This window comes from Penicillium diatomitis (assembly GCF_028827545.1).
Source record: "Penicillium diatomitis strain IBT 30728 chromosome Unknown utg000013l_segment0_segment0, whole genome shotgun sequence".
NCBI classification, from domain to species: Eukaryota; Fungi; Ascomycota; class Eurotiomycetes; order Eurotiales; family Aspergillaceae; genus Penicillium; species Penicillium diatomitis.
Genome location: NW_026623185.1, coordinates 1,331,955 through 1,358,209, shown reverse-complemented (window position 1 = coordinate 1,358,209; position 26,255 = coordinate 1,331,955). Strand labels below are relative to the sequence as shown.

Here is a 26,255-nt window from a genome sequence, read left to right as displayed (position 1 = left end):
ACAATTAATCCCAAAATAGTCCGACTGAGTTCAGCTCTGATCTTACTCCAGTAATTGGATCTTCAAAGGTCGCGCCTCGAACAGGTTTAATCCCGTTCAGTGCCAACCTCACCTCTCGGAGCAAATCAGCACTGAAAATAGGATGGTGCTGGGTTTCCTCAGCAAACTTGTGCGTGTCGCTCCGAAGGTACCCTTCGACTGACGCAGCAGCCAAAATACATCGCACCGGATGATCTCGAGGCAAGCGAGTTGCTGAGAAAATATGATCACGTGTAATGCAGTAGGTATTGTTGTCAATATGGCGGTGAAATCGGTTGGTCGTTGGATGAAGATTGGCAAGCAGTACGCCTTTAATATATTGGGCCATTTCATGGTCCAATCCGACAATATCGTACTTGTCTCCAAGCCTCACGAGCTCCATGGCAGCGGACATATGCTCCTCAGCATCTTCTATATCAAATTTGATAACGCGGAGATAAAGCCATTGAAAAAGTGCTTCAAGGCTCCGTACTGACACAATGGATTCCTCTTCTTCTAGAATCGCTGTCTGCTGCGGGGATTCTAGAAAGTTGCCTTCAAACATCTTTGAGAAAATTGGTGATTTCGCGGAGAGAAGGCCCTTGAAATAGCATATTCTAAATTGCTAGGCTCGATTCGAATGTTGACAAGCGGCCCGTGATAGAGGGGAAGGATACTAGAAGCATTCAGATGTGAGATGAGTCCTTATCAGAGACATTCAGCCACCTACTTGGTTACAAAGTGCGTAGGATTTGCTTCATGTCCTCCGGTCATTCTTGAATTGCGAGAGTGGTTGAAACCTGTATGGTGAAGGGTCAATGATGCCAAAAAAATGAATGATGTTCCGGTTGCAACTCACAGGTGAGGAGGGGCACAGATGAACCGTGCACATGACGGGTTCCTGACAAGTCCTTCACTCTTGGCACCTGCCTATTTTGTACCACAGCCTTCACATACTGCAGACTCTTATTAGCCACTAAGACAGAGAGCTGACCTGCACTTACTCTGTAAACCTGACACTTGTACAGCAGGCAACGGACCTTGCCCCACGGGCCCTTGGGTAGGAGCCTCGTCAACTTCTTCTCCCTATCATCCTGGAAGTTATCGTGGCCTCTCGCTAGACAGCCTGTAGTACATTCTTCTTACAATTGGTGACTACTCCAATTCCAATCATGCATTCTCCTGACTTTTTTCCCACGGCGAACCAATAAATTTACATTGGGATAGCTATTTCACTGTCTATATCGATCTTAACGTACCGCATCGTCATTTATCCCAAATAAATAACGAGGATGTTTACCATCCATGGGGAAGGTTCTACTGCCTCAAAGCCATGCAAAGTTTCTAGGAAGATTTCTAGGAAGAATTCGAAAAAAATTACCAGAACATTCCTGTTACTCTTGGTATTGTAACTCACAAGAAACGCCCATGTGACCTACCTCTCATTCACATTCAGGTGAGCTGCTCCGCACCTCTTCTTATTCGACTCTGCGAAACGAGTAACAATTGAAAGACTGACCAGCCCAGCTTCCTTCACTATGGTCCTCAATCCTGATATATCTTTTTTTATATCATTCAATGACCTTGACCCATCGACTCAGAAGCAATGCATTTTCTTCACACAGAAAGGCGCAAGGTGCAAAAGCAATTGCCGGGATCAAGACAATCAACGCGCAGTCGAACTTCAGCATCTACTCAAGGCGACGCCAGTTGAAGATATTAATATCAAAATACTAAGCGAGTACGCCCAATGCAATTGCTGTTTATGGGAACGTGTTCAGCATCGTGACAAGATAGAAGATTTGCAACTTTTGACACCACTGGCCCAGAGATGGCTCAACGAGATTCGAGCACAACCGGTCTTGTCATTAAATAAAGCAAAATCTGTCAGGTGAGTGACAAACATTAATTATTCTTCTTTGGAGCCCATGGTTAATAGTTACCATAGGCTCGCTCGCGACCGAGCCCCCGCCGCAGCTGCTTCTGATGCTACTAGGAAACTGTCCGTATTCAAGGCGTCAGATGAATATACCTGTCATCTACCAACCTCCTCAAGCACTTCCGGCCTCATATCCAACGGACTTGAAGACCAAAAAGGTTAGAACCTTCGGACCCGCCGTATAAACAGCTCTGAAAATCTCGCTCACCGCCAGCCCTTTGCAGTCACTCAGCCTGCTTTATCCGAGTTTCGTCGTCACATTGTAGAGCCTTCTCCCGGCGATTCAGTGTATCAAAAGATGCTCACACCTCTCAAAAAGCGAGATTTTGAGACAGGATCACTTTATGTTTTTGATCACGAATCTTCCCCTGGCCATGTAAAGATTGGCTGGACAGCAAAGACAGTTTCGGATCGACTAGCACACTGGTCAAACTGCGGTTATGAGCCAAACTTATTATTCAGCCTGAATGATATTCCTCACGCTCATCGTGTTGAGACCCTTACACATTATGAACTAATCAAGGAATGGCGCCGAGAGCGAAGGTGTAAAGCCCCGTGGTGCGGGAAGAGCCATAAAGAGTGGTTTGAGGCTAGCAAAGAACTTGCTAAGCGGACTGTAAGGGACTGGGCTGGATTTGTACAATCAGCCAAGCCTTATGATCTTCAAGGCCACTTGAAGGACCAGTGGAAAGACGTGATAAAGGGAATATATCGCGAGACGAAGGAGGTCACTGCTCAAAAGCTATTGAGTCGTTTTAGGGAGATTGTGATCAACAAAACGATCGCTGCCGAGAAAGGTGTTGGCCAATTACCGGTACCAGAAACTGGCAAGGAAATCACCAGGCTCCTTCCTAGAGTCAAGCCTCCCAAAGTGTCTGAAGCGGAATATGTCGTTAAAGTGGAGCAAACGGAACAATCGCAAAGTAACGACTTCAAAGAGATATCGGTGAAGGACTACGAAAGCGACTTATTGACCAAGTCCGAGTTGGCGCAGGAGGTCAAAACGACTTGCACCGAAGTCAAACACAAGACAGTGGCAGCCAAGGTGTGGCATATGCCTAACAATATATCGCTGGCCGTCTCACCACGTATTGACCTTAAAAGCCCTCACATTTCTGCGTCTTCTCTTCAATGTGTGAAACAACGCCCGGATGTCGAAGTCAAGCAACTAAGTGGAAAAGACATTTCTCTTAACAAACGGTCCCCTCCGGCTGTCCCTCTCTATAATCTCACCACCAACTCATGGGTCTTCCCGTCAAACATCGAGCCAAATACACAAAAGGAGGTTCTTACATAAGATGAGAGAGCCTTCCAACATTTGAAGAGCAACTTGTGACATGAAAGGGTCTGGCAAGGGACTTGAAATCGGCAATTCAGGTACGGAGGAAATAATTATCAGGGGAACGATTGCGGGACATTGAAAAGGGGTTAAACCAAGAGCTAAGTATGTTATAAAATATATACGAGTCCGGAAGGTTCTAGGCAATGCTTCCTTGCTGTAGATTTGAATGGCACATTCTATAGTTGAGGCAACGCAGATAAATTCAATCAGCTTATATGCCAATAATCGTAATCTCAATAATTGTGGCCCAAGCCAGAATCAATGAGACGCCTCGACGCAAAAGACTTCTCCCCTTTTACGCAGTGCGTAGCAAATCAGACCTTGGCGTAAGAAATAAAACTATTTCTTCCCATAGGTCCGATTATCCAAGGTTGATCTGGATCGTCATCAAAAGGGCTATGGGTCATCGCGAATATGTCCAGAGGAAGGGTAGCCTGGAGCTGTTCTCCGGGAAAGGTTAGCCAGGAATACCTGATGCCCAATGAACATCGCAATCCGCCGCATAGCGATAAGCAATAGTAATCACGAAACAAAACAAATCATACTGTCAAGTCTTGCCTACCAACTTGACCAGAGATGGACACTAAAGGTAGCATCAAACCCTCTGCAGTGAGGCAGCTGAGGGATGAGAGAGGAAAGTTGCTGGATTGCTAAAGGTCGCTGGTTTTTTTAGTTTACATAGAACCTTCTAGTCGTCTCCTGCCTACAGCGACTTGTATCGGTATAACTAGGGGTACAAAATCAGGTACCAGTACTACGTATAGTCATAACGCGTAATTTACGCGATTCCATATTGGGTTTATCCCATCACCTGTTTAGGGTTTGGAAGAGCATCTTATTGTCTCTAGATATGGAAGGCAATAACGGGCGGCACTGTAGACCAAACCTTCGAATTAGAGACACTTGATTTCCTGCCCTCTTCGACGTGATCTCAGTCAGCCAATCAGATCAATATAGAGATTCACAAGCGCCTGTCTATACAGTGAGTTCGACGGGGGAACGAGGAGCATTTAAAGACTCATCATTAGCCTTCTGACGCCCAGAAAGGCTGTCCGTTGAGCTGCAATCTCCTCGCTCTATACATAATGTTTGCCAGTATTCCACCGTTGCGTTATCGGCGCCGTAATTGAGATCGAGGAGGGGGCAAGGGTGTCCTGGAAATTGAATTTAACTTCATTTTATTCCTGTCATCCTCGCCAAATAAATCGCTTTACAATGACCTCGGACTCCACGGAAAGTGCACAAATCGGTGGAGGGAATTGGTCGTTTTCACGTAATCTAGTCTCGGAACTTCGGAAGCGTAACATTTCAGGATAGGCCAGCCCCCTACCGCGCTACCTCATGTAATACTATAACCGAAGTCAGGCTTGTCTGATTTCGTCACTGAGCTAGCCCCGTCGACGTTCCAAAAACGAAGAATGGTAGAAGTGAGAAACCACTTTCAGATTGATGTTGACCGTGGTGGGATTTGCTCAATTTAGACGGCGTCTCGTACGTCTCAACTTCAAGTGTATAATTGAATCTTTATCTGGTCCTCTGTCTTGGATTGGTTTCTGCGCCCTTTCGCCGATCGTTTCTGTGTAGAAAGCTGTGTCGATATGCTATCCGAACTTTTCTTTCCTATGTCGCGCCACCTTGGTGAGTAAGGGCCAAGGAAACTAATTGGTAGTCTGCTCCTATTTAGCATTGCCTTGTGTGGCCCCATGGTACTCAGCACTACAAATTGTGATATAGGGGCTCCGCATCTCACCTATCCTTCCATTCACTTTCCGCCATGCCAGCCTGCATGAATTCGACCAAGTCCATGCCACCACTCCTGAAGCAGAAGCGGATGCTCAACCTCGATATGAAAAGCCTGTTGTTCTAGATCAAGCAGGTCGCAAGGGCAGAAAGGACACATCCAGAGGGCTCCTGCCCTTTCTGGACATCGGAATCCACCATCGGGCTGACTATGCGGCGTTGGCCTCGGGTCTGCATCAATGGCGCGGTGGCAGTTAGAACACATCGTGAATCGCATGACTCTATGGTCGCTCGGTGTGATAGAAGTACGGGTTGAGGTGGATCTGGGAAACAGATTGACAGAAGATGACCGTCCGTTTATATGGCGTAGGATGAATCGCTAATATCTGGAACGATTTAAGAGGGATGAATCGTTTATATATCAGAAATGACCACTCGTCTTTACGGCAATTCCTCACACGAGTCATGGTGACGGTGGCGCTGGCAGAGTGTGCGAGGGTGTTCTGACAACCCCCCCAGTCAGTAATTGATGCAAATCAAAACGGTATCCACCCGCCACTGCCTCAGCAGTCAATGATATGACATTTATCGAGCATTGTTGCATAGTATTGCGTCAGGTTTTGATAATTCTTATTCTTATTTAGTGATCCGTGGTCAATGGAAAATGCTTTAAGAGCCTTCAAAGGAGAAGAGATCTTATAGTTGGTACAGCATTCGGTGAGGTATAGTAATGAGGTATAGTGGTATAGTATTTAGAAAAGAAATGTAATTCTTTGGATAGTATTCGGCAGTATAAACAAATTCTTTCACCTTACCATCTAGAACCCATTACGAGCCGCCTATCTTCCTCTACCGCCAATCAACTTACATTTCAACCCCTTTTATTTTCAATGTAGAGCTAAAGGTGTTCTTTTGTGCCGCGCAGTATATCAGTCCCTTCGATAAGCGTGCTCATCCCCCCTTCATCTCTTTCCAAATTCGAATCCATTTATTTTTCTCCCAGTTCTTCTGTACATTATGACGACTTTTTGGCTTCGAAATTCTGGAACGGAGTCTACCGTCTACCCGAGACCATTATTTAATATTCCTTTTCGTGCGAAGCCTCCCAGTACAAGCCCTTCCGTAACAATTCTCGTCCATCTGGCCTTTCAAAGATCATTAGGGTCATGAGAGGTTCACATACGGTGCAGCATTAAGTTACTAACAATAGCACTTCGCATGTAACGAAATATTTGAGTTCTCACCCTCACGGCCTGCTGAAACTACCCAAATTACCCAATTCGAAGGAAAAGATCGCGGGTTGTGCGCTTGCGTTGAGGATAAACAATGATGGTGGGTAACACATTTATTCTATTGTACCAATTTTCGAGGTAAATTCATAAATTAATGGCTACTTGATACGTTCTATTTGCTTGATAGCTTACATAGGTCTTATAGATATGACTTGAAAAAGAAATCTGTCAATCTGTGTCCCTATCCGCTACTGCAGGAGAAGAGAACGCTTCGCAAATGCCAATCCGGTAGCGTTGAGCATTATTTGGAAGCAAAAATTGCCACACGCTATCAGGTTACGTACATCCTCCTCAATCGTATACGTAGGAGATATAGGCCATCAAATGTGACAGGGGTGACAGGATGCTCGTCAGAAGAAGCATGGTAATCGTTGACCCGGGCATCACGCTGAAGCTCCGCTATGTCTTCGGACGGCTTCTGGATGCTCCCAATAACATTTTCTGGGTTGAAAGGCCGAGGTATGCTCTTTGACTGTCCCGAAAGAACATTTTAACGTGTGAAGCTTCACTGCGAGCACGGCTATAGAATAATTGAAATGTCGTTTTCTAATGCTGCCAGCACATCCACGATTCAACGATTCCACCTGGTCAATATTCGGTTTTCAATGATGAGAACACAACACACATGTTCGGAGCCTATTGGAGGAATTATACGATGACGATGGCAGTCGACAGGAAAATCTCTTATTTTTCAAACAGAAATCTAATATTTCCATCGATTCATGATTACTAAATCCATCACTATGATGAGGCGTGGCTTGCTGCCGGCCTCAGCTATAGTCTGCGGGTCAAACACGTGTTTGATCCAATAGAAACTAATCGTACTGTCAGTATAGCCAGATTTTGAGCAACTAAATTGCCAGCCTAGTATCGGATGAATGCTTTATGCGCTGCGATAGGTGGGAGCGGGCCAGATGATCACCGGGAATAGGATTCGGCCATCGGCTGCGACATATTGAATGGAAATGATCACTTTCCGCTTCACTCTTACCCCTCTAGACCCACTATAGTCTTTACAAACCAAGACTTTTTTAGAATTCGGGCCACTTAGCATGACTGCTGTCTCATCTCACATCAATATTATCCACGTTGGCTGGGTCGATGGCGGGATGGTGGAGTTTCGATCCTATTATAGACAACTATTCTTCAACTTTGCTGTGAATATTGTAGTCGTATCGCTTCTAGTCGATGAGTTTAGATCTCCGATAATGAGAAATGGACTCTTGCTTTCCTTCCCTATCTGGAGGAGTTATGGCTTTCTGTTCTCCGCCGCAGAGCACTTTACTGCAAGGAATGGTCTTCTCTGCGCCTGGAGAGCAACTTTCCAGATTAATGCTCGTACCAGCTACAGAGCCAAATGACCGAGCAGGAAGCTGCTATGACCATGCAACAGAGAACTATTTAGCTTTAATTTACAGGTAACAATAAGAAAGGACCGTAGCAAATATAGTAGTTGATTTGGGTCATCAATGGGCATTTCACTTGTCGAAAAAGTGCTTGTTCAATATTCGTAAGACGTAATTTGCTACTTCATTCCACAGTATATTTTTGATACGGGCTGATAACTCTGGCCCTTTCTGGGCACCCACCTTCGCTCCCTCTAATCATAGTCTGCCGCATTTAGTTGTGTTTCAAATCAATTTGGTTGGATGTTGTCTTCGGAATGCCGTTCTTACTATATTTAGCACATGGGATAGTGTTTAAATAGATCATCGCTCACTTCAATGTCGGTTGAGAGCAGCTGTAGTTGTATCTTTGTAAAACTACATTTCATCATCGACAGGCCGTAAGTCTCACTTGTAGGCTATGCAAGGCTCATTGTTGTAGCTCCTCACCATGGCCATGCTCTTCCCATTGCGTTTTATTGTCTCGCTGTTTACATTCCCATTGAACCCAGGCGTACGGGTCCTGTGTACGTCACTCGAACAAGACTTGCACCTTTGCGCGGTGTTCGGGATAAGTAGCCTCCATGGCGAAACCAAGCAAGTCTCCCTAATATCACAGTACCGTTATCTTTGCAACCCTCATTGGCAAAGCTTTTCTACATTTTGGGTCTCGCACATCATCCAGCTTGAAACCCTGAGCACTTCCCTATGATATGGATCTTATTTTTCTGATCGGGCATGATTGGGTGGAGACCACCTCCCCAGTCACACACACTTATAGATTAAATATGCAGTAAGTCTGTCAACGAAGTTTGACCTATTAAAGAAATTCAAATTGATGGTAGGGACAAGGGACTTCAAGCTCTTCCGCAGTAATACCAAACAAACTAGCACCTGATCTCGGCCGATTTGGCGGCTGGGCCTCCAAAATCACGCCATAGCCCTTGATGATTTACGGTGATTGCAACAGAAATCCAACTCAACAGGACCATATTGTCCAGAAGTTCGTCAGTTTCTCAACTTGACGGCTTATCAGTATCAGTCAAGGCTTGTAGGCTCTTTCAGTGTCTCTGAGGCTCCAAAGTTGAACCCATGCTGAACAAACAACGGCCAGAAGGCCCCCGGTAGAAAGATCATACGCAACCAATATCCTACACAACCAAATTGTGGATCAGAGACTTGATATCTATCCTCGGGGTACCATCAAGGTCGTCTGTTACAGATTTTGCTGCGAGTAATTTGGCCGTGTAAAGTAATTTCGCCGGATCATCACCAATTATCTTAGAAGTGTTAGATGCAGATGCAGCATATTGAGACGTTGCTATCGTTTATGCAAATATCAAAGACTTGGGACATTGATAGACGAATCTAGTTCCCGCTTTCCAGCATATTGTCTCGGAGAGCCCGGGCCAAAGACAATTAACGTAGTTCCCGGCCGTTCCGTACACCCTCTCCAAATTCGCGTGTCCATACCTACATATCAACTTCAACTACCTACCATGCCACCAAAACGCTCTGATTCCTGGTTAAAATCGGCCGATCAGGAGGGCAAGATCTTATTAGCCCTTGACGATATCAAAAACGGCCGAAATCAAGCTATACGCGCAGCCGCGAGGCTATATTATCTCCCTTATATAACCTTAGCCGATCGCGCGAAAGGCGTGCTTGCACGCGTCGATAGACGCCCAACTGGCCATAAATTAACTCAACTAGAGGAGGATTCGCTAGTAGAATGGATCATCTCTCTAGATACACGTGAAGCAGCGCCTAGGCTAGCTGATATACGAGAGATGGCTAATATTCTACTGGCCGCCCGCGGTAGCCAGCCTCTACCTACTGTTGGTAAGAATTTGCCATCAACCTTTATTCATCGACGCGAAGAGATTCGATCGCGTTTCTCTAGGCAATACGACTACTAACGCGCCCTAAACGAAGATCCAAAATCGCTACGAGCGTGGTTCACGACCGTATAACGCGTGATCGATGAGAACGGTATTCAACCGCGGGATATCTATAACTTCGATGAGACAGGGTTTGCAACGGGCCTAATATCAACACAAAAGGTTGTTACGCGAGCTGAATACTACGGTCGGCGATCGATATTGTAGCCAGGAAATCGCGAATGGGTTACTGCTATCGAAGTAATTTACGCCGATAGCTATTCGCTACCGCTATATATAATTTTCAAAGGCAAAGTTGTTATCGCTGGTTGGTTTGATAATCTACCACAAGATTAGCGATTTGAGGCCTCGAATAATGGCTGGACTACCGATGAGATTGGCCTACGTTGGCTATAAAAGCTATTTATCCCCTTAATATATTCGCGCGTACGAGGTCGATTTCGACTACTAGTTCTTGATGGCCACGGTAGCTATCTTACGCCTTAATTCGATCGAACTTACGCCGAAAACGATATTATATCTGTCACGGCGCGAGTCACATATGGTGACTCGAAACGATTCACGATCGAATCGACCCCGCGCCGCATTAGGGTAACAACCCTCAAGACATCATGTGGGGTTGTGGGGACTCGGTACACGGGGACCCCATATGTATATTGTGAAAACTAGTGGGTGGAGTCTACCCGGACTCTAAGATTCAGTCTTTGAAATTAGACCCTATAGACTTGGACTCTCTGCCTAGCCAACAGGTTTTCTGTCCTGCGAAACAGACCCCCTAACAATATCACTCTATATGCCTGCGTATTTATCGTATCTACTACAACTACTAGATATTGGCTGTTTTGCAGTGTTGAAACACTCGTACGGTCGCTTTATAAGTGATCTTGCGCGTAGGGGCTGTAACCATATCGATAAGTTTGATTTCCTCGATAACTACCAACGCGCGCGGCTTGAGGCTTTTTAACCAACGATTATCTAAACTAGCTTCGCAGCTAGTGGGCTAGTACCAATCGATGCTGAAAGAGTACTTTCGAAGCTTAATATCTCTCTACGAACGCCTACACCACTAACTAGCCGACCAAGCAGCAGATCTAGCTAATTTACACCGAAAACACCTAGAACGGTGATTCAGCTACAAAAGCAAGCATCGATGCTTAAAGATCTACTAAATCAGCGGTCGAATAGCCCTACAAGCCCATCGAAAACGATACTAGATCAGATTATCAAGGGCCACTGTATCGCGTTACACCATACAGCGCTATTAGCGCAAGAAAATGCCGATCTACGCGCAGCAAATAAGAAGGTTATCAAGACGCGCAAACGATCAACTAGGCAGATACCCTGCGATCAAGGTCTAACCGTTCAAGAGGGCCTACAACTAGCTCAGCAGGCAAATCAGCCAGTTGAGGTAGCTGAGGTATTATCGCATACGCAGGGCGAAACGCCTAATCAGCCAGATCAGCCAACCACCAGGGCTCCGCCTAGGTGTAGTGGGTGTAGGGAGATTGGCCACAGGATCAATGTATGTAATAATCGCAAGATCTAGTTGAATCAAAGGGTGTTGGTTGAGATGATTGATTTTGAAATTTCGTGATGGAAGTTGGTGTACGGAACGGCCGGGAACTACGTTAGTCTATGTGTCAATTACATCATCACCGGTAACCAAAAGAATGACATGCTTCCCCGGGCCCAATTCTTTGGCTATCTCCATCGCCTTGATTACTGCATGACTGCAATTTAAGCCGGCTTTGACGTTCTCATACCCAGATAAGATACCCAATCCTCTGCGCGCATCTTCGTTTGTTACGGTGTATATCTCGACTCGACCACTGATTTTCCAGTGGGCGACTTCTGGACCGACACAGAAATGTTTAGATCGGGGGAAATGCAATGAGAGTCGAGAACTTGGCCGTCATTCTGTAGCGCCAGCGTTTTTGTACCACGAAGGACACCCACTTGGCCGTTGGTCAGTGATGATGCTCCCGCATTTTCGACCCCGACCAGTCTTACTCCTGCGCTGTCGATGAACGGTCGAAAGAGGCCGACAACACCAGTACCAGTACTAATCGCGGCCACCAGTGCATCTGGCTGATTTTTTGACTTGGCTTGGAATTGTTTCGTAACCTCTGCACCAAGACGCTGTTGGAAAGTCGCCGTCATTCCAGGAATAGGATAGGGGCCTGAAGAGCCCCGCCCCCAATCAAGTAGTACGCCGTATCATGGTACAGAGCCGCATACCGAAAAGGCCTGGCGATCGCAGTGCGTAGCGTGGCAGCACCATATAGACATCGCGCCCTCAGGACTGTAGCGCCGAGCTTTTCTGTTTTATGAACGCCATTTTTCTGTTTTGCAGCGTCATCGGTACCCATGATCACAACGCACTACAAATTGAGATGCGGGCACATCACCGCGGTGAATTTCCTATGTTTAGTCGAGGCACAGTCCGTCACGACTTCCTTACAGCCCATTCTCGTGGCGAGAGAGAGCTGCCCGATAATATTCCGGGCTTTGTGGGAATCAAAATGCTCCAGGTCTTCACGCTTCATCCACAGTGTGGCCCTACCTATGTGATCCGTGATTTTTTTAGCTTGATATACCGCGGAACTATGGGGAGAGATTGATCGTAACAGTTCGTTGATTTCTTTCCAGAACACAATGTCACCAATTGCGCTCTCAAAAGCTGTCGTGATCTTTTCCAAGAACCCAAAAATCAGTTCTGGTACAAAGCGACCGCCTAATGGAGGGCTGCCCAAAGATACGTAATACATTGGGAGCACAGGTGACATATGACATATTTGGGTGAGGCTTCGTGAATTTGGTCCCGCATTTTTTGTATCGCACGCTGGAGACAATCTTGCGTTGCTGCTTGTGAAACTGTCGTTCATGTTGTATTTGCTGACTTGCGCTGTCTTGGTGAGGATGGCGGGACCATCGACAACCCGAAAAGGCATCTTTGACCACGAAGCGCATGTTGTGCCTGTTCGAATATAGTGAGGGCCAGAGAGTGCCGTGTATGGTTGAGAATCTTTCTGTTTCACAAAGCCCATAGAACCAAAACTTTCAAATATCATAATTTTGACGTTAGCGAGTGGACAAAGTTCGGAGAGCACGATTCTCTTTACCGCTGTAACATACTTCTCATGGGTTGGGTCATGTTCGCGGGCGGTGCGTAATTCCCGAGGATCCCAGAAAACGTATTTCTGGGGCTGTTATCTTTTTGAGGGCTATAGTACAAAGCATGGGCATTACATCTGAATATCCTTCGTCCTCTCTTGGTTATTATTATGCACGGTGATTCAAACCCCAACCTGTAACATCTATGTCCCTACTCTTCACTAGACGAAGCGCGAATCGGCTCTTGCGTATCTAGTTCGAAGGGAGCGCCATATATCAAAAAATACGCTGGTTCTCTTGCATGACACGAGAGCCCCTCAGCCGCTTTACGGGCCAACGAGATATCCTGTAGGCCTGAGCGGTCCTTGGCAAGCCGATACTACGATTATCGGTGTCGTCTGCGGTGGCCGCTTCTTAAATTCCAGAAGAGAAGATACAGTGCAAGCAGACGGAAAAGAGGAGATGGAAAGAGATGGCGAGATCGAGCACTACATGTACGGACAGATGAGAGCTCTAACACTAACCTCGCTTATAGAAATTGCTCTAGCCCGAAGACTACTGTGGATGGGCTGTAACGATGGGAGATATTGACTTACATAGTGTTTGTAGGGTGTCGTTCAGTCACCCACCGCAGTCCATAGCCTAGTTAGGACCTCTCCTCCATGGCAATCCCACAGGTCGTCCCTCTCTCGCATCAGGTGACTGCAACCGCCGTAGCTGTATCTCATCACCAGGATGCTTTGGATCATGATGCGAGGGCAGTGGTGGCAATACCGAATTAGCGCTCCGTAAGGCTTTGCTAGGTAATGCAGGTATTCCATATCGTGGCCTAGCCAATAATCTGAGTAATCCATATGATCAATATTATTGTATCCCTAATGCTTCCTTTCTCTTCCGAAGCTCATAAAAACCCATTGACTATCTTACTGTTTTCATCGCTGATTTTCGTTTTTCTCTATCTCCTACGTTCGGCCATCTTCTCATTCCCGACCGATATTGTCAATTTACTATTGCCTGGGTTCCGAGGCCATATTCTCCAAGCAGAGTCAACCGTGAGGTGAGTATGCATCAGAAGCGAGGTCTTTCCTTCCTTTAGCTCACGATGTCTAGAACTATGAGTCAAAGACATTCCTTGTTACCTGCCCTTCACGTGTCAAACCGGATTCTTGCGGCATACCGGGAAACGGACTAACTGTAATAAGTGCTATTAGCTCCGTTCAAGTAGCAAACGTCGACAGCCACGGGCGGTAAGTGATGAGCCGTTGTCGATAATTGTTCAGGTACGGCCTGACATCGGTACTACAGAACAGCATCTCTTTCCTGCAATATTGAAGGATCACTCTATGCATTCTGTTATGTAACATACGGTATTATCAACGCTCAAGGTACACTAGCATCTAAAGATTTTAATTGGATGCAAGTACCTATTGTCACACCTTTAACGTCGGAGACCTTGAAGGGGCTGCGCAGAAGTTAATGACACCTTTTCCGGGCCCGACAACACAAGGGCCCTCGTCCTGTCTTGCAGTTCCCACCACAAGTTGGCAGAGACCGAAGATAGTGAGTTCCGAGGCTGAAACGCCAGAATGTTAGATCTAATAGCTACTACTGGTTTTTTCCTTATTCGCTTTTTGTACGTTTAAGAAAGACCAAATGTAATTTGAGGGCTGGCTCGGTGGGTAACTACTCAAAACAGTAGAGTATGGGATTAAACGTAGCGGCGTAGGTACACTCCATCAACTTGGTCCACTGGAGATGCTCGCCACCTGTGACCTCACTCACACAACACTTTTGCTCTGTTCTCCAATTTTGATCATACTCAGTCCTTCTACGATTTTACGCCTAAAGTCAGTGAGCTATGTCTGTCCTAAGCCCAACCTATTTGGCTGGAATTTGCAGCATTGCTCTATCTGAATTACGAATGACGTTAGACATGATTACATTCTCTGACGTATGCAGACTGTATTTGACTGTAGGATCTTACGAAGGAAAACCCTGGAAGGTGAAAAACACTCGACGTTGACTAGGAGAGGAGGAAGAAGGAAGCTAAACTGGACTACTGAAGTTGGTGGTCCCAGGTGGTGAGGGCGTAGTCCAGGCAGTATAGCAGGCCTCACCATTAACAAACACTAACCCACAAGGACCCGCTAAGATACTAACATCTGAGATGAAATACACTGAAAGAAGCTTGTATGGGCTGCAAGGAGGCGCAGTATTAACTACGGCATGTATATTTAGATCAGTGATAGTTGCCCTTTCGGTTCAGCCGCCGGGCGTTAATAAATTGTGTGTGTGTGTGTATAGCGTCTTGTATCCCCTCCGAAATAAGAGAAAAATTTCAAGCCTCCTTTACGTTCCAACAGGAACCGCTCTATCGAGAGTGCATTATACCCCAAGCAGGCACAAACAAGCTCCTGGAACGCGATCTTAGTGAACTAGACATTGCTCCCGGCTTCAATTGCGTTAGCAGCGGCGTGGGAGTCAAGTAAGTGACCTGGTGGGGGAGGAAACCAGGTCCATGGTTAAGGTTCGTATGGTGGAACGGTTGGGGTGTGTATGTAAAGAGCTTCGCGTGGGCTTTTGCTTGTTACCTGTTGAAAAGACCTGATTGGCCTATTTCTACTCCCAGCTCCACTTTGGAGTGCCATCACTCCTTACACAGTACTCCGTAGTCTCTGGGTTAAAAACATTTCACAAAAGCCACTTGATTGTTAAGAAGAATCTTCTTTGGAACAGGCTATCGAGTACATTGGAGATGTATTGGAGGTCAGGTTGTAGTTCGCACGACTATTGAGATCCTATGACCCCATGGACAGTGAAATCGCTCTGGCTCATACAGAAAGACCTTCGAAATGTGCCAAATCATCCAACAACGGCGATACGACTGCGTCAAATACATGTCTCTGAAATGCTTCCTCACTCACTGCCATACGCTGGTGAGCTGTGAGAATACAGTATTCAACTGTCCTTGCATAATTGCAACCGCTCTCGCCAGACACCATGTCTATGACTTTGTGCGCGGCCTGGAGATCCACGATTTCTTCTTCCATTTCAAACTTGCAAGATTCCCGTAAAGATTCTCCAAGCGAAAGTTCTGCCAAGATGAATCCAAGTGGGACTAAATTACTCCTTCGTGCATCGGAGACTCGCATCGTAATGGGCAATTCATCTGAGGCCAGCGAGTTTGACACAGGTGAAGAAAAGATAAGAAAATCCAGCAAAATTTGCTTCTCTTCGGTATCAAAGATTAGGCTAATATCAGAGCTATCCCATTTGCGCCTCAGCCAGTTACCAGAGAGCTGGATGAACGCACACGCTAGTCCAGAGGCAATGCGTAGCCTCTCATACCTGCTAAGATGCAAAGGGATCTGCTTCAATGATCTGCGTGTTGACATTTTGTGATGACAATTGACCGGTAGCACAGTATAATGAAAATCAGGATTAGAATCAGAGTCCAAGTGGTCGATTATTGTCTGATCCTCATCAGAGCTTCTTGTAATCGAAAGGAAGGAACAAAAGTCATCGATTGGTGAACCTTGCGGTTTACCTTCAAGATGCCGGAGCTCGCACCTCACTTCACTCCATTTGAAGTTTCCGGCTGAATGTTCAGTAGTCGAACTCAAGAAAACAATCTGGGCTTTTTATTCATCTTTCGACAGACGGTGAATTTTATTCTCCTTAAGAGAGTTCAGTTCCAGTTGCAGATGAGCACTGTGGTGACCTTTACAAGCACATTTCCACCTTCTCCACTGGCAACTTGCTTGAAAAGAGCATTGAAATGCTGCCGCATTGTTCTGCTTTTCTGAAAGAGATAGGATGGGAGTTGTGAACTTTGTGTCTCGATTTGGTAACTGCGGGGCGCAATTAGGGCTTTAAGTATTGAGTTTGCATCATCGAGTTCTCGCAGAATATCCTCGTAGATTGGTACTGAGAATATGGACTTTATAATTCGATAACATGACATACTGGATTGCTGTCGGCTTGTCAGCTTTATTGCAACATAACTGACACAATCGCACCTTACTTTCGCAATCAAGTCATCAGTGCACTCAATACTTATGCGACTAGAAGCCCTGCCTAGCAACTCCGAAATTCTGTTCATCATTCCCAGGAATGGTTTGAAACTTCGTCCTAGTTTGGTGCAAAGTCTCTCTTGCAATATCCGGCTCTGCCAACGATCGACCTGCGGACTGGATATTAAATGAGTCACCTCTTCTCTTTTGTCTACCACATCTTTGAGGACATCTTCCAAGGTATTCAGAAATATCGCGTGTTGAGATCCGAGTTTTATGGGATATTGCTTGAATTCACTGCTCCAGCGCCTCATAGCCTAATCCTCTCGATGCTGCGAGCATATGCATCAATCTGGTTCACGAGGAGGGGAAATTTGGCCAGAGTCAGTCCCACGACTTCAATGCCTGTCATCATGGTTGGATATGAATAAAATGACGATTCAGTCGTTCTGGTAAAAAAGAAAGATCCGCTCTTGATGAGCAGGAAGGGATGCTTTTCGTTGACCCCGCTCGTCGGCTGTCCACGTGTCCAGCCATGCTTGAAGAGGGGTAGTTGGATGAAACCTACCCTTCTTCAGAAGCATCAGTCCTACTCAATACTCCGGAACGCACAAACTATGGAAACCACCTCTGACCTGGCACGGGGAATCCTCGTCAAATTTGACGAAATTTCATCTACGGAAGCTTTCCTAGCCTACGAGAAAGAAAATTCAAAGGAAAAATGGAGGGATGAATTCCACCGGTTTCATATTTGGTCGAAGAACGTGGGAATACAACCAGTTGACTCGTTTCCTATGGACCAACGTCTCAAACCTCAGTTGCATTCCCAGATCATGCGACTATTAAGAAGGCTACAAGAGCTGCTCAGATACCTCGAAGATGTGCTGACAGAGGAGGAAAACGGAGTGAGAACATTACAAACCACCTTCAAGGTTGCGCATGTCCTCCCCGGTCTGGATGGCGGAAAAGAAATGACGCATATCTACAAATGCTTCGTGGATACTATGACGTGTCTCAATAGACTATCATACGCCATACCGAAAACGACCAAATATCACACAAGCATGGACGTCGCTTCGGTGGAGTCTAGCAATATATCGCTGGAGCTTGACTTGGAAAACAATCATTCACCAAAAGACAAAAGTCATAGCTTTTACGTTGTGTTGGCAGGCCGGGTAGACAAGCCTACTATATTCTCTACTTGGTAAGCCGCTCACTCGGGGCAACCAAACTTGGACTAACGATTTCCGGGTTTTTAGGGCTCACGTTCACCCTCGCGTGGCAGATTTTGTTGGCAGAAAATTTTTCCAAGCAAATACACTGGAAGGTGCTCGGCGTTCAATGAAGTTGCAGGGCGTTATCGACTTCGATGAACTTCTCAAACATGAAGGTGAAGATATTGATAAGCAGGGGTCTCGCCAAGCATACTATGCTGTTGCATTTGGTAGAAAGACGGGAATTTACAACACTTGACAGTATGTATATTCTCAAATTAGAAGATATGTACTGATTATGTCCAGCGAGGCAAAAGCAGAGATCGAAGATTGCTCGTTCCCGTGTTACAAGCGGCTTGATACTCTTCGCGAAGCCGAGGGATTCCTGGAAGATTGGAATTATGCGTATGCCGATTCATGGCGATGGGCTATCAAGGAAAGGCTGAGTAACGGATGGGTGGCAAGTGAGCTTGCACAGATATTGATTCGGTTTTATTCAAGATTATGCTTGAGGTTCAGAGCCCACATAAACCCAAAAGCGCAAATGATAGGGTGTTGAGTGGTCTTGAGAAGCTTGAAGAGGAGCAGAAAAACCAAATAATCCAACCCGCATCTAGACTTGGGCTACAGAGCACGGCCAGAATTTTCGATGAAATTACTCATCGGCAGGGAGAAATAAATGCCAAGGAAGCAGAGCTAGTCAAAGGTCAAAATCTCAAGGTCTTGAAAGGTAAAACACAAGATGCAGTCGAAGTGATGTTTACCGCGAATGAAGAGCTCATGGACAAGTTAAGAGGTCGAGAAGAGGAGAATGGGTTGCACCTCGAGTCCCTTGGGGTTAAGGATAATGATCTCAATGAGCGTGCTGAACAGATAAGCAGACTCAAAAGCGAGCTGAAGAATCTACAGGCGGGCCATTTCCGAGAAATTGAAAAGGCAGCTCAATTGTCTCGCGATATTACTTCTCTTCAGGAAGTTCTCAAAGCGAAAGACAAGATGATCGACAAAATGAAGGATGCTGGCTCTAATTTGAAGATGCTACTATCGGAAGAGCAGAAGAAGAACGCAGAACTTGAGAAAGAGAGAAACGTATTTCACGAAGAAGGGCAAAAGACTTTAACACAGCTTAGGAAGCTGGAGAGTTTCGCCGTACGCGGTGCCGAAGCCGACGAATATAAAATGTATGTTGACGCTTGACTGTTATGATAGCATATTTGACATTTACGTATTAGGATGTGGGAATTTTCGAACCTTTGGGATCATGCCACTTCTGAGCTTGCTGCGATCTTGAACCAAAACCTCAGTGCCGAAGCTCTCAGTGTAAGTGCTATCTTACCGAATCACACATATGATGACTAAAACCTCGTAGAATAAAATGGCTTGGGACAAATTCCAAAGGGATAGCGAACTTGCGGTCCGGCATCATATCCCCTTACTTGCTTCTAATTCTCCTGCTGCCAAAGGAATGCGACTCGCTGTGATACTAGCCATTCTCGCCCGAGAAATTGACACGAACATTTTCCAGCCAAATTATCTTTTCTCAGACACGGAGATAAGGGCAGTTTTATGTAAGCTCGCTACCGTTGACCGCGAGAAAGAGTCATTTTGTCGATCTATGTTACTTTCCATCGATCAAAGCGCCCAACAGGTATCTATCCAGTCCACGGTTCAATATGTGGCGCGCAACGTGTCAAACTATTTATTCGATGTGCTCTCAGAATCCCAATTCGGCGAGTTGCGACAGAGAATAGAAAATGTTGTGAAGCGGGCCATTGAGACTTGGCGTCCCATCCAGTCTGCTAGCAAGAAGTACGAGACGGATTTTGAACCCCTCAAGTGGGACGATGATGATTGGTCTCAGTTTCAATTTCCAGGCGACAATGAGGATCAGAACGAAGTGGTTGACAGCCACCAAGGCGGCAACTTTCTCACTATTTTCCCACGCATCTCTTGGGTGAACAATGATAAGCGATATCCTCAGACCTTTGCTATCCAGCTCATGGGAACGCAAAAGCAGTGTTTAGCCGCGGAGCAAGAGAGATATCCACAGACTCCCAATCCCAAGATCAATCGAACAGCATTCAAGGGATCGAGGAGAGCATCCATTGCACAAGGGACCTCTCGCCCGAATGGTGAAGATTTTTTAGAGCAATTGTGAATCGGTGTGCGAAGTACTGGAGAAGTACACCCTAATCAGGGCCTACAAAGCTGCTGCCTTTGAAATTTCGGGTATATTTTTAGCCTTATGATTGCCGAGTGTTTCTTTCATATGACAGTGTGAAACTTTAATCCATGCATTTCCAAGCCGGACGTAAAACACACGATAGAGATAAGGTGGTCGAGCAAGCTCAGTCAGTAGTGGCTAATAAAAGGCCCGGCATAATGCTTCTCATTGGGCTTTATTAGCAATTTGATCAGCAATAGATCGCTGACTCCATACGGAGTACATTTCGGGGAGCTGGGTTGGCACTGAAGGGCAAATTTCCCGAGGTACTTGGTGGCGAGAACTTGGCTACTCCAAGGTGGAGAAGGGAGTAGCAGCCAACCAATGACATTTAACAACTTTCACCAAAACTATGTTTCATCTGCTGTTCCTTTCTTCCCCCCCAAAACAGTAAAGCCCAATCGCTGTCCCAACCTGTAGTCTTGTAGATCGTTCTGTTTCTATGTACCTGTCGGGCTTTTTTCATGACCCTCCTCTCCTATTTGCCAAAAATCACTCGTCTTCACTATGTGTATTTGAATACCGTGGACGGTACTGCTTGGAACTGTCCTAGCAGTCCAGTCCTCAAGATCATCTTGGCCGCTTGTACTGCCATTGGCGGGTTACAGAGAATGCGCTTGATGTCAATGAATGGAGACTTGCCTGCCCACATTCGATGTCGTTCTTCCACCCAGTTCCTGCATTCGAGCAAGATGTGTCGTACCCTCTGCGGTCTATTGGCACATTGACATTCGCCGGTGTCCGCCTTGTTGATGGCGTGGAGGTAGGCGCGCCGGCCAATCTTGCCCGTGCGCCTCTGTGTCATTATTGAACCAATTGCTCTGTGTGCCCCGACGTGTGTCTCGAGGATCGCTTTCCCCGGTCACACTCCAAGCCCAAAGAGCTCTCTGCCATGCTTGCCTTTCTCCCAAGCCATGTCCCACTCGTTTCTCATCACTCGAAGGATGGTAGACTTAGTGGTTGCTGTGAGCGTTCACAGGGAATCTAGTTCTGGTCGCGACTCGGAGATCGCTGTTGCGTTCCCATAGCAGCCACTAGTCATCCCAGGATAAGCGGAAAGCGATTGATTGATTCATTGATTACCCTAGAACTAATCTAATGCGAACAGTCTCCGGTTACCTGCAAAACTAAAGCTTATTAGACTCACACAAAAATTGTGGTCCCAGTATAGGCACGGTTACTCTCAGGAAGGGGTTTGAAGCTCTCAGGATTGCGGGCTGGGTGGCCTAGGATTGTAGAATCTGTCTCCGGGAACATGAACCACCCCTCCACCGATAAACCAAGGCAACTTTAGCGGAGGAAGAAGAACTGCCACTGCGACCTGGGCGCAGGTGGCGGCGCTTGCTAAAGGCGCACCAGCTCTCCCCCTCCTGCACCACAGGGATTGCATACCACCAAGACCCAATCTACGGTTACAGCATATAAGGACCGAGTCATAACAGTGAAGCTGAAAGACCAAGGTATTGCCCAACGATACCGCGCGCACTCTGCGGCATGGGCCAAACAACAAGTGGAAACCTCAATTCGTGGCAACGCTGCGACCAAACAGGTCAAAGTAGTCGCGGCACACCAACTCAAAAGTGGTGATATATAAATATTCACAAGCACAACAGCCGAGGCTGCGCAGCTCAAACAAGACAAAGGCTGGATTAAGGGCCTTGGGCAACGTGCAGAGCTTGTCCTTCCTACCTACGGCGTTATTGCCCATGGAATCCCGACCAATTCTATCAACATCAAAGACTAAGACGCAACAATTCAACAGGTGCTCGTAGACAATTACATAGTGGTCCCAAACGCGGAGATTTCATACGTAGGATGGCTGACTAAAGAGGCCACTCTCAAGCATGCATCCTCGATTGTTGTGGAGTTCAAAGACCCAGAAAAGGCCAATGCCGTCATCTATGCCGGAATGGCATGGGAAGGCCAGATTCATCAATGCTAGCTCTACGACCGTACCTGCAGAATAAAGCAATGCTTCCGGTGCTACAATTACGGTCACATCGGCACTCAATGTAACGCATTATAAGTTTGCGGCTATTGTGCAGGGCTACATGAGACGAAACATTGTTAGCAGAAGGGAGTGGAGTTTCACACCTTACTGTGTAGTATGCAAAGGTGCTCACACTGCATAGAGTAACGCCTATCCAGCTAGGAGGAAGGAGATGTAAAGAATGGAACGAGCCAAAGAAATCCGTAGCGTTTACTGGCACGTCCCTCCAAAGGAAAGCACCGTTCAGCCGGAACCGCCTACTACCTATATGAGCCACGAAACACAGGCACAGTCGAGACCTATTCCTGCCCTAAGGGCGGCCTAAGGACCGGAAAACGCCACACTAGCAGAAACGAACGCCCTCGAAAGCCCCGACCCTGGAACGCCGCAAGATGCCACCGGGTCTTCTGGTGACTAATGGCCAGAGGCGACACGGGCACAGGAACCCATGAAAACCGGGGCATCAAATGAACTAAGCGCTGTGCCAACGCCTATCGCCTTGACGGACGAAGAGGGGTGGGCAACGCCTGCGGTGCTGCAGGACCTAGTCTGGCAGTCGGACCCGATAAACGACCTCCTAGCACCCTCACACCCCGTCGACACCACCGAAGAATCGGAAATGCGAGGAGCAGATGACTGGCTAAACGGCATCGCGAACGAAATCGGCGATGTATGGCTTTACGGACCCCCAGATGACGACCTATCTCCACAGACATCTATGGTTACGGACCCCCGCACGGCCGGGGGAAGAATATACAAAGGATGTAAATGCCCTGAGCATTAGGAGATCTACACAGACTGGCCAAAACGGAACGCCGATCTAACGATCGCTTAATGCATGAAGGTCTGCACATACTGTGGCAAGGACTTCACAACTGCTGCAGAGCTCCGCAAACACCTACGCTAGTCAAGATATACTAAACAAAATCTAGTAGTGCGGATGGAGACGCGAGGAAGTGGAAGCTCCCTGACCCCTAGTTGGTCACACCGACGTCGGACAGAACCACCTATCACTCTATCACAAGCTCGAAGAACCCGGACCCGATCATATATAGACCGCGATGAACACAGCTTCTCCCTAATGCTAGGGCATCAAGAGCTGCAAATCTTACAGTACAATGTCCAAAAGTCGAGGGATGTGGTTCTCGCCAGCCTATTCCAAAACCCTAGGGTTCTGGAATATGACGTCTTGGCAATCCAAGAACCCTGGCGTAACCCATTCATCGCCACATCCTACCACCCTCTTAAAGCACACTTCTAGCTAACGTACTTCCCTTATGCGGCGACAAGGGTCTGCGTCTATGTCAACAAACGTGTTGACCCAGGTGCCTGGAACGTCTTATTTATCTCTAATGATATAATCTTCCTCAAAATCTCCGACTCTCGTCTTAACTAAAGCGTCTATATCTTCAACGTCTATAACGAAGTGACCTCCGACACGCTCACGACGTTAGCCGAAGCTATTAGGACACTTAGCTCAGACAGAATCGTCGTTCTTGGCGATTTCAACCTACACTACCCGCTCTGGTCAACAGACTATCGTCGGGCTCGCAGTGGGCCTAACCCCGAATACCTACTTAGAATTATTGAGGACTCTTAGCTACAGCTCCTTACTATGCCCGGAACTCCAACTCACCGATGGAAGGATGGAGAATCTACAATCGACCTAACCTTTGCTTCCGAAGACGTAGCAGCCAGCGTTACACATTGCAAGATCGATAAAACCCTCGATTGTGACTCCGACCACCTCCCGATTGCCCTAGTTGTCGAATGGAACCTGCAACCTGCGGAACTAAAGAGAAAGCGGCTTTGGTCAAAGACGAACCTAACAACCCTGCGATAAGTAACTTCGAATCACCTCTCCAGGACGAATGATGTCACGGAATTAAGGGACAGGGAGAGCATCGACGGGTTCGTCTCGACCATCGTTTAGGCCCTAAATGCTGGTATTGAGGCGTCTACCCTGTGGTCTAACCAATCCCCACGCTCAATCCCGGGATTTAACCAAGAGTGCAGACACCTCTGCACAGAAGTTCAACAACTCCGGCGAAGGTGGCAACGTAAAAGACAGGACGGTGACTACGAGGCCTACCGACAAGCACGTAATAGGAAGGGCCGACTCATCTAGAAGACTCTTCGAAACAACCATCGTCAAAGAGTGGAGGAGGCATCAGCGTCACTATCTGGCCTCTGGAACCTGATTAAATGGGCCAAGAACAGACACAACGCATCGGCGGCCTGCACGCCACCGCTGGTGAAACAGGATGGAGGAATTGCCTATGGGCCAGAAGAAAAGGCCGAGACACTGCGCCAGACATTCTTCCCGCCCCCGCTCTAAGCTGATCTTTCAGATATTGATGGATACGCGTATCCGCCACTAATCAAATGCCCGGACATCACTATCCCGGAGATCCAGAAAGCAGTGCGCCGGTCGTCTCCAAACAAAGCTCCCGGCCCCGACGGAATCATCAACGGTATCTTGCACTAGACGCTTGATATCCTTCTGCCGAGCCTTCATACGCTCTTTAATGCATGTCTTCAACATGGCTACTGCCCTACGCACTTTAAGGACACCATCACAGTAGTGCTCCGGAAACCGGGGAAAAACGACTACACGCAACCGAAGGCATATAGACCAATTGCACTGCTGAATACCTTAGGAAAGGTGATGGAAACCATCATTGCAAACTGACTTTCCTATTTAGCAGATATGCACCATCTTCTTCCAAGCCGACATGCGGGGGGCCGTAAACTCACATCGACGGAGCATGCTATGCACCTTCTACTCCAACGGATACATCAAGCGTGGTCTGAGGGTAAGGTGGCCACTCTGCCGCTACTCGACGTATCCGGGGCATACGACAACGTTTCGCCCGAACGGCTCCTATATAACCTTCGAAAACGCGGGATTGATCGGAGGATCATAGCCTGGATTGCGTCCTTCCTCGGCGACCGTACTACGACTCTTAAGCTGCTGGAATTCACGACCCCGTCGACGCCGATCCAGACTGGCATCCCCCAAGGATCGCCGGTTTCGCTAATCCTCTACCTGTTCTACAATGCAGACCTGATTGAGGCATGCAAGACATAGGATACGGAGGCGGTCGGGTACATTGACGACGTATCTACGCTAGTAGTAGGGCCGACGGCACAACGGAACTGCAAGACCTTGAAAAGGATTCACCGGAAAGCCAAACAATGGGCAGTTAAACACGGTTCCCAATTTGCGCCGGCAAAATACGAGCTGGTCCACTTTACTCGGGATCCTAAAAAGAACAGCACACATACTCTCCGCCTGCCGCACGCCACTATTAAGGCCTCCGCATCATGTCGCTATCTAGGAATCTAGATGGACACTAAGCTTCGCTGGGACTACCACTGCGAGAAAGTAGAGGCTGGGGCAACGAAGCGACTGTCGGCTCTGTCAGCACTCGCCTCCTTAATATGGGGCACAGGGGCCATCAATCTCCGACATGTGTACCGCGTAATGGTTGTGCCCTAAATGCTTTATGGCTGTTCGGCATGGCACATCCCTGGAAACAGCCACACAAGTAGGGGATACGCTATGACGAGTACGATCTAGAGGATCCAAAGACGTGCAGCTTAGATCATCACAGGGGCGTTTCGGACAACGGCCGGGGCAGCAGTGGACGTCGAATCTTATTTACTCCCGGTGCAACAGCAACTGGAGCAAACTGCCCTGGAGGCCACGATGCGCATTAGAACGACACCGTTACACGATGACATGGCCACAACCGAGACCGGGAGGGGTGAGACTAGAACGCCCGCCTAAGGACGCAGCGAACAGAGCCCCCTCGATCGTTTCTCGAGCACTTTAGAGAGTAAACACGGCTTGCGGCTTGAACGGCTGGAGAAACGTATACCGCACGTAGTGCTACCCTGGTGGATCCTACTATCCGTCCGTATCAACGAATCTGCGGAGGAAGCAGTCAAGGAGCACGACGCCACGGCACTAGGAATATTACGCATCTACACTGACGGAAGTAGCATCAACGGCTATGTCGGAGCGGTTGCGGTGATACCTACACCGACTAACGGAATCTATGCGAAGCGGACTTAGTA

General features: G+C 47.2%; 10 protein-coding genes across 10 annotated transcripts; 6 read left to right on the top strand and 4 right to left on the bottom strand.

Moving 5' to 3' along the window:
- Positions 1–4: 4 nt before the first annotated feature.
- Positions 5–583, bottom strand: N7539_008730 (uncharacterized protein; the record flags this gene model as incomplete). The annotated part of the gene is made up of 1 exon (XM_056938325.1): positions 5–583. The coding sequence occupies one exon, from the start codon at positions 581–583 to the stop codon at positions 5–7; it is 579 nt and encodes a 192-aa protein (XP_056786707.1).
- Positions 584–2,255: 1,672 nt separating this feature from the next.
- N7539_008729 (GIY-YIG nuclease family protein) lies at positions 2,256–3,254 on the top strand (the record flags this gene model as incomplete). Its single annotated transcript, XM_056938324.1, has 1 exon — positions 2,256–3,254. One exon carries the CDS (start codon positions 2,256–2,258, stop codon positions 3,252–3,254), a length of 999 nt encoding a protein of 332 aa, XP_056786706.1.
- Positions 3,255–6,714: 3,460 nt separating this feature from the next.
- N7539_008728 (uncharacterized protein) lies at positions 6,715–7,047 on the bottom strand (the record flags this gene model as incomplete). Its single annotated transcript, XM_056938323.1, has 2 exons — positions 6,715–6,851; positions 6,957–7,047. 2 exons carry the CDS (start codon positions 7,045–7,047, stop codon positions 6,715–6,717), a joined length of 228 nt encoding a protein of 75 aa, XP_056786705.1.
- Positions 7,048–11,420: 4,373 nt separating this feature from the next.
- On the bottom strand, positions 11,421–11,986 carry N7539_008727 (Tryptophan synthase; the record flags this gene model as incomplete). Its single annotated transcript, XM_056938322.1, has 2 exons — positions 11,421–11,797; positions 11,905–11,986. The coding sequence occupies 2 exons, from the start codon at positions 11,984–11,986 to the stop codon at positions 11,421–11,423; spliced, it is 459 nt and encodes a 152-aa protein (XP_056786704.1).
- Positions 11,987–11,998: 12 nt separating this feature from the next.
- Positions 11,999–12,771, bottom strand: N7539_008726 (Tryptophan synthase; the record flags this gene model as incomplete). Its single annotated transcript, XM_056938321.1, has 2 exons — positions 11,999–12,594; positions 12,753–12,771. The coding sequence occupies 2 exons, from the start codon at positions 12,769–12,771 to the stop codon at positions 11,999–12,001; spliced, it is 615 nt and encodes a 204-aa protein (XP_056786703.1).
- Positions 12,772–18,256: 5,485 nt separating this feature from the next.
- N7539_008725 (uncharacterized protein) lies at positions 18,257–20,116 on the top strand (the record flags this gene model as incomplete). The annotated part of the gene is given in 4 exon segments (XM_056938320.1): positions 18,257–18,422; positions 18,437–19,139; positions 19,191–19,278; positions 19,328–20,116. 4 exon segments carry the CDS (start codon positions 18,257–18,259, stop codon positions 20,114–20,116), a joined length of 1,746 nt encoding a protein of 581 aa, XP_056786702.1.
- Positions 20,117–21,676: 1,560 nt separating this feature from the next.
- N7539_008724 (uncharacterized protein) lies at positions 21,677–22,124 on the top strand (the record flags this gene model as incomplete). Its single annotated transcript, XM_056938319.1, has 3 exons — positions 21,677–21,765; positions 21,788–21,878; positions 21,945–22,124. The coding sequence occupies 3 exons, from the start codon at positions 21,677–21,679 to the stop codon at positions 22,122–22,124; spliced, it is 360 nt and encodes a 119-aa protein (XP_056786701.1).
- A 496-nt stretch (positions 22,125–22,620) lies between these two features.
- On the top strand, positions 22,621–22,956 carry N7539_008723 (uncharacterized protein; the record flags this gene model as incomplete). Its single annotated transcript, XM_056938318.1, has 1 exon — positions 22,621–22,956. The coding sequence occupies one exon, from the start codon at positions 22,621–22,623 to the stop codon at positions 22,954–22,956; it is 336 nt and encodes a 111-aa protein (XP_056786700.1).
- Positions 22,957–24,557: 1,601 nt separating this feature from the next.
- Positions 24,558–24,864, top strand: N7539_008722 (uncharacterized protein; the record flags this gene model as incomplete). The annotated part of the gene is made up of 2 exons (XM_056938317.1): positions 24,558–24,646; positions 24,684–24,864. The coding sequence occupies 2 exons, from the start codon at positions 24,558–24,560 to the stop codon at positions 24,862–24,864; spliced, it is 270 nt and encodes an 89-aa protein (XP_056786699.1).
- An 18-nt stretch (positions 24,865–24,882) lies between these two features.
- N7539_008721 (uncharacterized protein) lies at positions 24,883–26,253 on the top strand (the record flags this gene model as incomplete). The annotated part of the gene is made up of 3 exons (XM_056938316.1): positions 24,883–25,203; positions 25,264–25,419; positions 25,981–26,253. The coding sequence occupies 3 exons, from the start codon at positions 24,883–24,885 to the stop codon at positions 26,251–26,253; spliced, it is 750 nt and encodes a 249-aa protein (XP_056786698.1).
- Positions 26,254–26,255: the final 2 nt, after the last annotated feature.